The sequence below is a fragment of the Lissotriton helveticus genome, chromosome 5_1 (assembly GCF_964261635.1).
Source record: "Lissotriton helveticus chromosome 5_1, aLisHel1.1, whole genome shotgun sequence".
NCBI classification, from domain to species: Eukaryota; Metazoa; Chordata; class Amphibia; order Caudata; family Salamandridae; genus Lissotriton; species Lissotriton helveticus.
In genome coordinates, this window is record NC_136065.1 from 1,288,679,302 (window position 1) to 1,288,692,467 (window position 13,166).

The 13,166-nt window shown below is 41.0% G+C and overlaps 1 protein-coding gene across 1 annotated transcript in view; it reads left to right on the plus strand.

Moving 5' to 3' along the window:
• The window catches only part of PPFIA4 (PPFI scaffold protein A4), a 1,997,086-nt gene that overhangs the window by 784,145 nt on the left and 1,199,775 nt on the right, over window positions 1-13,166 (plus strand). Inside the window, exon 11 of the mRNA XM_078644121.1 lies at window positions 10,318-10,539. Coding sequence (XP_078500247.1) covers window positions 10,318-10,539 — 222 coding nt within the window. The remainder of the gene's footprint in view (window positions 1-10,317; window positions 10,540-13,166) is intronic.

Here is a 13,166-nt window from a genome sequence, read left to right on the forward strand (position 1 = left end):
GAGCGGGAGGTCTTGTCTTGTCCTGACTCACGAGCCTTTCTTGACATTAAGGTCAGATTGCTTTTGAGAGCCTCATCTACCTACAGTTTCAGAGGCTATTGACAACGTTTCCCCTTGCTGATGCACCTAACTGTGCAGCTCTCTGTATGGCACCGAGATTCCCCGAGGGTTCACTGTAGCACTTTTTAGGTCGAGCCTAGAGCAGCGTATGCGCTGCTTGTTCGACTTTTAGTAAGGGGTAAAAAAAGTGCTACCAGAGGCTTTTGCTGGCCTCAAGCTTGTGTGCACATGCGTGTGCACGCGCGCAGCCGCCATCTGTGTCCTCTGTCACGGGTCATTAAGTTGCTTCTTTTTATTTCCCGTGCTTTCCCCTCTGCCTCCATCCGATCACTTTCTCTTTTGTGGCTTGGCTTGTTTTTTGTTTTTTTTGCTTTCAGCACTCAGCCTCTCTCCCTTGTGTGCTGCGTCCCCTTCGCATCCCTTTCCCTTGCTCTCTGTATTGCCCCAGGTTCATTTACTCCAGCCCCCATCCTTACCTGTCGTGCTCAGCTTTTTTTAAGCCCACGTGGCTCCTCCCTTTCTCTCTTGCCTCTCACTGCTCCCTATCGGCAAAGTTCAGTTGATCTTCCATCAGGTCTCCTCCGTTTCTCATCTGCCCCTCTTATCTCATTCCTTTTTATTTCATGTACTTTTTTTTTAAAACTTCTTAGTATGGCCTGTCGGTTCACTTTTCATGGGCGCTCTCTGCGCCCCCCCTGCATTTATGCCGCGTTGGCGAGCCTCAGTGTCTGCTCTGACGCTTTTGTTATTTATGTCTTCCCTTGTGCCCCTTGCATGTTTGATCGAACACTGAGATATCAAAGCTGCAATGATGTATCCCCAGATTTTTATCACAAGCCAACCTGAAAACTACCTTTTTGTTATAAATATGTCTGTCGGAGAGAGTGCCAAGTTTGTGCTGTGTCCAGCAGCAGGAATGAAAGTATTGCAATACTGCCTAGACCTTATAAAACCCTCATAAAGATGGGTGTACATGCGTGCTCATTTATGCGCAAGCATAGGCGGCCATCTAAAACTGTTTTTATAATAACATTTCGCAAAAAAGTTACATTGGCTGCTACACATGTGTTCACCACTTTTTTTTTTTTAAAAGCACACCTTGCCACTGCAGCCCCTGGCACTGAAGAGGGCTGCTTTTGTGTGGAGGTGCTCATTGTGCGAGGCCTGCATAACATGCTCACGGTGAAGTTAGCCAATGGCTGAAGAGGGCTGTCCGCTGCGGTATGGCGTAGTGGGTGGAAGAAAAGTAGGAATGTAAAAGGGTACTGCGGGGAATTAACTGGTGTATTTGAACAGTTGGCTTAAAGTCCTTATAAGTAAGTACAATATTTGCATATATAAAATTAGACGAAAAGGTCTTGCCAAAATTCAAACTTAAATCAGTCTTTTAACTTTGGCATTTATCTTTTTATGTCATGGTTTGAAAAAAAACTTTAGTATTAGGGGACCTGCCAGGCCATCACCAATAAAAAAAAAAACATTGGCTGAAGGCACAAATATATTGGAGCATTAAAAAACTCTTAATGCCGTACTTGTCCCTGCACTGAAAAGAATTACTTTGTTTGCGGATGTTCTCCTTGTGAAAGAGCAGTATACAGTAACTCACAGTGAAGTTAGCTAGTGACTGCAGTGGCTGACCTACCGCCCCATGCTGTTTGGTGTAATGTGCAGAAGGGCATGTGAATGACACAACAGATGATGCATAAAAGAGTGCTGGCTGAAATCCCCTATAAGCAAGTGTATCAGATGCATAATTTTAGTAAAATCAAAAGGCCTTAGCTACGCCAGGCATACATCGGTTTTGGGAGCCTTACAGAACAAGCATTGGCATAGCCAAAAGGTCTCGCCTTTGGGAACTTATAAGTGTTTAGCCATGCAACAATTGATGTTGTTGCACCAAGGATATTGTGCTGCATAACTAAACACTTATAAGGTACCAAAAGCGAGACCTATTGGCTATGCCAATGCTTGTTAAATCTGTTATCACCCTGATTCAAAGATTAAGTGCAGGTCAAGGCTCTGCAGGATGAGACTAGAAGGAACCTTGCGAATAAGTGCAATGGTGAGTTGCACTGCCATCAGTCAATTTTCATTCTACACCTAAGACATTCACAACGACTACTTCAGATGCCCCACGCAGGGCAAATAATGGTTAGTACTGCCATGAACTATCTTGCCGCCTCCCTACCCTGTGTCAGCATAGTGTGTGTGCAGAAACCATGGTTTGGGCTTGGCTAGCAAACAGATTCAAAATGTGTCTGACATTTCAGAAAGTAGGCCAAAATTTAAAGGGTCACATACTCCAGTGTTTTCTAACATAACCGGTGAAAAGTAACCCAATTGAGAGTAAAATAGGCCAATCTGTCAAACTGACCTACATGCTGAATGGGCAGTTAATAGGCAGCGGCTGTACAAGTGCGCAAGACTAAGTAAAAAAAATTTTGACCGCTCTAAGGAACAAGCATGGTCTCCTCACCATGGTAAAACTCAAGCGTGGCCCTCCGATACCTGTCGGAGAGTAAGATTAAATGCTGCTCTCATTGAGGCTTAACTCCTCATGTCCAGTCCGTGCCCATAAGTGTGATCTCTCAGAAGGCACACACTTTCCTTGTGACAAATACAGCCTTACCCACCACAAGGCAAGGTGAGCTCCTCGTGTGTAATAATTCAGAAATATACCTTACCTGCTACTGGTCCCATTGAAGCTGCAGAATGTGAATTAATAGAAGAAGCACCTGTGGAGGGGAGCACCCATTACTCCCCAGCTAACATGTTCTATATAAATGCTTTTGCACATATATGTAAAACTAGAGAACTGACCTGTCACAGATTGAACCTCGTTATGGGCAATATGCTGCTGAGCAAAGCCAGTATTGAAGCTCTAGTTTTCTTGTGCATATGCTTGCTAAGCTAAAAATGTGACCACCCTGCTGCTGTAGGCTGCAGAGTTTTGAGATCCCCTTAAAAGATAATGTTTATCCTTTCATAGGTCAATGCAAAACATTTTTGAGCAAATGGCACCCGGCCGCACTCACTCAAGCAGTAGCCAGCTCCTAAGCATCCACAGGTGTTGCCCTGCTTACTGTCTGGCATTAGCCCTGTGTAATTGTTGCACCTCACAAATGTCAATATCTACTCACTTCTACACCACCTCCTCCTCATCTTTATTTCAACTTCATTTCACATCATCACACCTCAACTTCAACCTCACCCTAACCTCATATCAGCCTCAACTTAACTTCAGCCTCAACTTACCACACCTCATCCCCTCCTCACCGTAGTCTAACCAACAACACTTCACCCAACCTCATCCCCTCCTCACCGTAGTCTAACCAACAACACTTCACCCAACCTCATCCCCTCCTCACCGTAGTCTAACCAACAACACTTCACCCAACCTCATCCTCTCCTTGCACTGAACTTTACCATGCCTCTCACCTTGAACTCTTCTCAAAATCGCATTAAGCATACATCATCTGGAATCTCCATCCCTTCTCTCCTCTTCCTAACTTTTCCTAACATTCACCCCTCCTCAACCTTGCACCTGGAACCCACCTCACCTTCATCTCATAAAAACGTAACCTGTGGTTATCCCTTTACCAAGTTAATTTTGTCAAAAATGGTATTATCGGGTCGCCTTAATCTATACCTGCTTGTGTTGCTCTCTTAGATGGGTAGGTTTGTGGTTGGAGATATGCTGAGAGTGGTGAGATTTATAAACAAGCCTTTTATAGCAGCATTTTTTCAACTATTGATTATCATACTGCTACTGTTTAAGTTTGGGAATTGGGGGGTCGCATAGGGGTAGTTTCCTGCTTGGCGAAATGGCAACTGGAACTGGCCCAATTTGTTTTTAGCTGTGCAATCCTAACCCACTACAAAGCTCGCAGAGCTTTTAAAAAAAGGCCAAATTAAGAAAAGTTTATATCTTTGATCAAACTTATTTTTATTGTACAGCCTCATGAGACATTTGTAGCTGCACTACCTGAGACTCAATAATGAGAATTACTGGCTGATGGGGCATTTACAACGGATAGTGCCTGATAGGATATTATCAACTATTCTTCCAAATTAGAACATTATTGTGATACTAGGTCAATGTTTCATAAGCTGTCTCACAGGGGTTTATCCGCTATACTCTCATGGAACTATCATTAGCAATAATCTCTGATAGCTTCAATACTACCCCATGGACCGCTGTTACAAATACTGCCTGGTACGCCATTATTAATTACTTGGCCAAATGGTCCATTGTATCACATACATTGTGATACATTCAATATCACTAGGCATAGGAGAAATTTTTATTACGCTGGAGTAATTGGATTAACTATGGATTGCACTTGAGAAATTACCAAAATCATGCAGTCACTCCAGCTTGAGTAATTAAAAGTAATTTGGGTCAAAATTCCTACTGCGGGAGCACAGGAACAACAAACTAAATGCCAGATTTATCAAGGGCTTGCATTGTCCTTGCATCAGACAAGGCTATGCAAGGTAATGCAATCCCGTAAATTAAATTTGCTATGCCATACATAGTCACCTTAAATTGCTCTGTGTGGCTTAGTAAATCTGGAGTAATGCAAGGCAGCGCAAGTCACTGCCTCGCATTACTCTGCGTGCGGAAGGTTTTTTTCACGCATTCTCAGATTTACTAAGACTTGTAAACCTTTGGAAAGCATCTAGATGCATCTAAATGCTAGGCCATCCTAGGGGATGCCTAACAAGGAGAAATATCTTTATTTCTCCAAATTAATTCTTCTTTCTACTTAAGCTAGATTCTGCAGCACACATAGAAAGCGGAAAACGCCTCTGGGAATTATATTTGTACAGGAAGTTGTCCCTTCCTGCACAAAACTAATCCTAGTTGTAACTCATTTCATTTCATTAAACTTTATTCGGTTCACATAATAAGAAAAAAAGGAGAGATTCCCTTGAACAAAGTTAAATTTGTAAACACAATTAAAGTTTGGAAACGAAAACAATTGCAAAATTTACATGTATAAAAAGAACACAATTTATTGGTTACACAATGATTAAAAAAGTGGACGGTTTAAAGACCACTTAACACAGGTTTAAAAGAAATAGCAATAAAAAATACCTAACATTCAATATTGACCATAAAATTGATACATAAAGACAAAAAACAGTAAGACATTATACTTGTACAATACTAAGTGTATATTCCAACTCAATTTCTGACACCAATGTTATGCACACTACGGTACAGTGTATCAACAGGGATATCCGAGTCGTGAATTATACTGAAGAATGCGTCGACGCGTTTCGGTGGCTTCCCAAAATTCTATCCACCTTTATCAAGACTACAGATGGTATCTGTCGTAGTGCTTGGGGTCAGTACAATCTCCATCTAAAGCCAAAGGTGCTGTTACGTTTCACTCCTGTTACCGCTTCATCTTATTAGCGAATTTTGGCAGAGAACGTCTAGTTGCATTTGGCGTTTCTATAGTTTACACGAGGTTGGCATTCCTCTAAATCCACTTTTGAGTGCTGTCAAATTTCAGTATTTTCCTGATGACATGGGGTATAGGAGGAGAAACGCTGGCTTCATATGTCCTTTTAAAATGCGTATCTTTATCTAGTTGCAGGTCTGTTATCCTGTTACTGGGGTGCTTAAACTCTGGCTGCAGTAGCTCCAAATGGTCGAGCCTCGTAATGCGCTTTTCTTTACTTTAAAAAAACCAGGGGCGCTTACGTCATGCCCTTGCGACATGGAAAAGTGCTTCACTATTAAGTCGCAGAGGGCTGCCTACTTCTCTGGTTGCGTGGAGTCTATCACATAATAGGAAACCATAAAAGTTACATAATACCCTTAAATTACAAATCGTCTATAAAAATATGCAAGACACAAAATACATTCCCAAACATACAGTACAGTAATTCCATTATGTGTTCAATTATTAAAAAGAGGAGGACATCACATTGATTCAATTGTTTAAAAAGTTAATTCATAAAATACGTCATCCAGATCCCTTAGGGTTCCAAACATTTTCTGAACCTTAATGAACATTTCAGAAATCCAGCCACGAACGGAATACATTCTGGTTTTAGTAGTTGTAAAAAATAGAGAGCGGGGCGTACCTGTATAAAATGTAACTTTTTTAAAAGAGGTTTTTAAAAAAGCCTCCTTGGGGTTTCATAAAATGTACAGAAGAACACAAAGTGCAGCAGATCCTGTGGAGACATATTGTCGCAGTCACAGTTGTAACTCAGGTAGACTTTCACCATTGCCAAGGGTGCCTGCGATGGCACTTGTCAGTCAAAAGTGCATAGAGAGAGCAAAATTATGCCATAACCCAGTAGATATGACACTTTCCTGATCTATTTGGCGGACTGCAGCACAGCAAGTTGCCTTGCTGTGTAGCGCTGCTTCAAATAATAGTAAATCTGGACATCCATCATCGTAATCCCAACGGCAGAAACGCCGTCCATTTGGATTACGTGCCGGTCTCCGACTGGCCCCTTGAGCCCATCAAAATCCAGCAACAATGGCTTGCCGGTTACATTTTAGACCGCCTGCATTGTAATGTGGCGGTTGAAACTGAAACCGCGATGAGGTCTGCAGAGCCACCGACTTGCGGTCAGAGGCTTTCCAAGCCTCAATAAAATTGGGCCCTAAATGTACTCAAAATGTAGCATTGAGAGCTTATTTTGAAAATTGGATGTCTTTCGCACTATCTTGGCTGTAACCTTATAGGCAGTGAGGTTAGGGTAGTAAGAACAGACTAGGGAAAGGGTAGAAGGTATGCATAATTTACAATGGAAGTTGATGTACAGTTGGCCTTTGGGACTGATAATGGTTGGAAATAGGATGTTATTGTCACGTGGCCCATAGGGACATTGTCGTCTTCACTAAGTTAGCATGAGCACATTGTAGCCTGCCTGCTGCTTTGCGCACATTGTTACATGTCTTCATTTTTGCAATACTTTTTATGGTTGCTTTCGCATGAGAAATCATCATTGTGTTCACTATCTGCATGTTCCTGGGATTTTCAATGAACATTATGAGCAAGGTCGAACAACAATGCCCCTTATTATTTTGTTCTGGCCAGACATTAGCCCTTAGACAAAACATGCAGCTGTTGTTTGGACAGCGTACTTTGGATTTTAGTGGGGTACACGAATTAGGTGAGACACACTTGGAAAGGGGCCTTTCCAGGGAGACGAGTGAGACAGCACCTATGATGTAGATCTACCATCTATAGTCTAAGGTAAGGGGTCTGCTGACAAAACCCAGAGATCTTCTAATATATAATAATACTGCTTCTTAGCAAAGGGAGGAAGATTAGGCTCCATTGTTTTTTTATGATGACATCTCCCTTTATGATTTATAGACTAGCTGCTATGATGACTTTATTTTTACTATGCATTTTCCTGCTTGTTATGGCACGTACACTGCATGTTATGGCACAATAGTTAAAATAAATATTTTAAACTATTTTGTGTCTCTGTCAGATCTTATTGTGGACAAGTACAAGAGTGTGAGCGAAAAGGTGTGTCTTGTTACTGCTATTCCTGAGAGATCTGGGAGTGTGTTCTGGGGTGTCTAATGATTTGTTTCTCTGTGAGTGAGTAGGAGAGGAAGTGAAACACTATAGCTAGTCGGTCCTGGGCTTGTGGGTACTAAGGTGGTAGGAAGACCCAGTCCCTATACACCAGGGTTCCATAATCCTGTGCATAGTTCTGTTTGTGCAGAATCCCTACAACATTGGGTAGGTGGCAGTGCATGGGTTTTAGTTAGTATGAAAGCTATATATATGACATATAGACTGTGGAAGCTTATATGCTCCTGGTCTGCTTGTGGCCCCACCCACACTACTTGAGAGTTGGATTTGATGGTAGTGTTCTTAATGAATGGTCTCAAACTGGGTATCATGGGTGTGGAATGTTTTCTCCCTTCCTATGCTAGCTTTTGTATCCATATTATTCAAGATGTCAGACTGTATTTCCTAAACTATCTCATATTAATACTTTGCTTACTTTTTCCACTTGATTAGGTTGATATTATTTTTCTGTCTGGTGGATACATCGATACTGCTTATTCAATCTTGTGGGGTAGTTCATATTAATTATTCCCGACATGGCCATCAATAACCCAATCTGCTTTACATTTGCCATTTACTACTAGGGTTTCACTACTATCCAGGTGGAGAACATTTAAATCTCTTTGTTGTCTTGTCTTTAAATTATATAAAATAATTAATAATCTTGCCCGCATGTGCTTTTATATTTGCAAATTACAATATTATTTCTATGTAATCCTTGGAGAAGATAAGCCAAACCAAATGTAAAGGTGTACTTGAGTCCTACCACGTTATTGTTGGTTACTGTTGCTGTTCTAGTGGGCTTAAAAATCATTATTTTCTCTGGAGAATGTCATTGGCAGGCTATGGGAGGGAAAGGTAACAGTTGTAATATGAATAGTGACCATGTGACTACTGACCAAGATCCAACAGTACCTCAACAGAATGACTCACTAAAGTAGAACTAATTTTCACACCTCTGGTAGTTTGGAGCGAGAGATAAGGCAAATCTCTATTGTGCTATAATTTGTAACACACTCATTAATCAAGAATAGAGATGAGCCTGAGTTACCCATGTGGAATTATGGAAACCTCCAAGACATAATGAAGCACACATCATGACTGAACCAGCCTGTACAAGAAAGGCTGATAACATAAACTATAAAGACGAAATCAAGATGGATTTCTGGTGGGTGAGTAGTGTCTTTAGGAATGGCCATTGGCAGAAGTCCAGGCTCAAAGGCATTCAGCGCAAAAGGTTACACTCGTACTGCCCACCTAGATTCGTAGATGCTCTTGTAGCCATGGTATTGTTGCTACTTAGTTAAAAAGAGTCTCCTGAATCCAAGTTTGCTAATCTGGTGGCGGAGATTAAGGAACTGCAGAAAGAAATCTGCTTCACATATGTTAGGGAATGCCATTTCGGAGACCAGGGCAAAGCAGGCCATGTAAAGCCATCTTCATTCTCTTCATTGGAATGGTTGTACATTAAAATCCACAAGAATGCTTGGCGAGCGAATGGCTAACCCCATTTCTGATGGCCCAGCCTAGGAGGCATCGGCTCCCTGGACCGTGGGTATCATCATTCGTCAAAGCCTCTCAAATGGAGAAACCAGACTGGGGGTGGGGGGTGCAAATTATGAAACATCTACGAGTCCTCCGCGTTGATTTATCCGACTCTAAAGCTCAGAATGCCACCATTTCCCTCCTGATCATTGATTTCCAAATTGTCCAGGGTTAATCTTTAAAGGAACACTGTAATTATCAATAATATATGGCTGACGGAATTTGATCCTCTTTTCCCATTCTCTAATCCTTCCAGGTCTGCTGCGTACTTGCCTTGCTTTGTTTCCTCTTCACTGCAATTGAGAAGTATAATACTGTATATCAATGAGTTGTCTCCGGAAAGCTTTTTGAAAACAAAAGCTGTAGTTCTATCTAATATTGAACTTTAGGACAATCTACCTCTTTTCTTTGCAAAATAAAACTATTTTAAAAACATATATTAAAGCAAAGGATTCTGTCTGGATGGATATATGTATTTATTTTTATTCAAGAGCTGTTTCAAAACAAGTTAGTATAGTCATACAACAATTCTTTCCATCAGATAAGACATCTCCATTATTGTGGCAATACCATTGCAATGGTCGCCAATGATCTGAAAGCTATTTGAGCGAAATTATTCGTCTTTTCTACAGGGCAAGTTAGCTATCTCTATTAGTATGTGAATTTGGCGATTTCTTCCTTCTTTCATAACCTTGTTATATATATCATTGCAATATCATTGAATGTTTTAACATATGATGATTATACATGTGTTTGAGTTTTATCAGCATTTAATCAGTTCCTGTTTAGATATGTAACAAGATTTTCCCAGATCCTATACAGAAAAGATCATTTAAAAAGTCTATTTGTTCACAACTGAATTGGACGTATTTTATTCTCTTTCAAAATCTTAAAGGGAAAAAAATAGATTTACATTTCTTCATGGTGTTTAAGCTGTGTTGTTTGTTTGAAATATCTGATTATCAAAGGTTAAAGACAAACAGAGAAAATCACACCCACATGTCAGATGAAGTTCGACGACATTGTGATAATTTAGTTAGATCCTACCTGCATTTCCTTGCTGTCTTCCGTCAAAGTTTTGCACAATATGTATCTTTTTGTTCACAACAAAGGTAGTTCTAAGCAGACTTTTTGCTTGTCATTCTAGAGACTCCACAATGGCTCGATGCATCCAGAGGATGAGGTGGGACGTGTGGTCGAGCTCAAGGAACTTCTTGAGAAGCAGAACTTTGAGATGTGTCAGGCGAAAGACCGACACTCTTCATTGTCTTCCCGGGTGTCAGAACTCGAAGAGGACCTGGCCACTGCCCGTAAGGATCTCCTCAAGTCAGAGGAGATGAATGTGAAGTACCAGCGGGACATCCGAGAGGTGAGGCAATGATGTATTGGAAAGTTTTCTTTTTCATGGGATAGTCAATAGGGTTTAGTTTATGAGAAGAAGGCCCATCAAAAAGATGCATACAGTGTTGATAAGCACGTATATGGGTTTACACTGAGGGTCAATTATACTTCATGTGGTTTCAAAGGAGTCAAATGAGTTAATGAAGGAGTGCTTCCAAGGGTAGGGATTATAGGATCCAGAGGGTGTTATGTTATCCAGGGCATGAATGTGTCATAGTTCTGCATTTTTGGAAAGTAGGCACCTGTAGATGAATTATCGCCTCACTTCTAGTGTTCCATGAATGAATCTGTCCTGTTGGATCTGAAAGGTGCTGCCTGTAAATCAGAAAAAAGGATCTCTAACTGTAAATGAAATACAAGAACACCGCTTATTGAAAATGGGCATGTGCTTTCTACCTTATAGCCTAGATTTGGCTCTACGTTCTGTCAACATCGGAGCCTCCTTCCAATCGATACTTCATTTCAAAGGTTTCACACACACTATCAACATTGCCGCTGGATCGGACAAGCCATCCAATTATCATATAGCCATCAATAGCAGTATCATTCTGCATTCACTCAGAATTCATGAATCCTCAGTATGCTAATGTAGGGAATGAGTTACTTTCAGAATCATTAACGTTTAATCAAGTCTATGAGTGGTAAAGCCAAAGAGGAACATCCATTGTTTACAGAAGTTTTTCTGGGATACATCCATTCTACCTGAAACCCACTAAGGACATGTGTATTCCCATCACATTACACTAGGAATATGAACTAATGCTACACCAGAAAAGGTTCACAAGTATGACACCCCAAAATATTGATCCAGAGAACAATGAACCTTGATATGTTTACCACTGATCCTTGAGGAAAATGTGCAGCAGCTTTCAATATTGTGACACTAGATATTATCCCTTGTACCAGGTAGTCTCCTTGGCTCAGTAAATATGATGCTACTACAATCGCTCACGTCTCCTAGTTCCAAGCAAGGCAGCCCTGGCATAGCAGGCTGTAGACCTTGCTGTAGACCTTGCTCCTACCAACCCCCACCTTTTATATTACTGGACAGTTATTAGGTGCCATGTGTACACTGACAGTGGCTTATTAGACGTGTTGTTTCAGTGACTGACTTGAGAGAAAGAGGTTGATTGTTGGACAGGATGTCCAAGGTAGGGCATTCCACTTTGCAGCAATCGTGGCAGCTGGTCTGAAGGACTGGGTCTGTAAGGTGCTGTCCAAAGGCAAGCAGATTGAGACTACAAAGTTGGGTCTGATAGCAGAATAGATAAGGATGGTATTTGCACTGCACAAACTTGGTGCAAACACGAAACTCTACTATGTCAACTAGTATGAACCTTTATCCCGATCTGAGGCTGAAATCACCAATTCATTACCATTTCAATGACAGTGAAGCAGATTTTACCCTACAGTAATACAGAGAGAAGTAGGTTTGCAGGCTTTGAAGGTTTATGTGTAAATTAGTGAGGTTACAATCCCAGATCAAATCAAGCCCTAACTGACTAGTTCAGCTTCACAGAGAAAACATGACATTTCACCCAAGTGATACTTTCTTATTAATTAGGGACCATTCAAAAACCAGTGTTCCCACTGCACTTGGTGTTGGCCTCCTTCTCATGAATAATGCAATGCCAGCTTCTTCCCTCATTGCAGCCTTCACAATATTTCATAAAGATTTATTCACCTCCTCTGCCTCCCATCCTGTGTAGGTGCTGAGAAACATCGTCCAGGTAATCAGTTGTAGTACAAATGACCTTTACACAGTAAAGTAACAGAAAACAATTTTAAATGAGAATACAGTGACTCTGGAGTCTGAAACAAAAAAGATAGCTACGCACAGCAAGTAGAAATTCAACATTCACTTTCAAAGATGGAGTTGAGCACCATGGCCCACTCATGTCAATATCAGTATGCATATACTCTATCCCTAGAAACATAAAAACACTTGTTTCACTAAATCTTAGTGTAAAATAACATGCACATATGTAAGTAATGGTTATGCTTATTACAGGTTAACATTTCATTAAGCTCAAATAAATGTTGTTGACACTGCATCTCTAGGTCCATGCAAGACAACACAGAAAAGTAACGTATTCATATTCTGCAGAAGGGCAGCAGCAGAGTTTGAAGCCTTAATTAAACGAATTTCGTAGCGCGCACTGCATCGCAAAATGCGATGCAGTGCACACTACGAAATTCGTTTTATGAATTAAATTGTTTACTTACCTGCAATTATCCATATGCCGGTTTTTAGCACCCTCCACCCTGCCCCTCCCCGTCTCCCTGCCCCACCGTAACGCCCTCCACGGGCCGCGGCTGGATTTTAAATGTGAAATAGGAGCATTGTGGATGCCTACAGAGAGAGGGCAGGCGAGCAGTCTGACATTCCATATGGAAATGGTTTTACCAGAAAATTTAACGAACCTAGAAATCAATTGGATTGCTCTCAATAAGGGTATTAAAGTATGCAACGTTAAATGACGAAGAACAGAATTGTGGAAATTAACTGATGATTGTCAAAATGTTCATGTTCCACCCAGGCAATCAGATTGCATCACTCGTTACAAGTTCAATTAAATCACTTATAAAATCTCA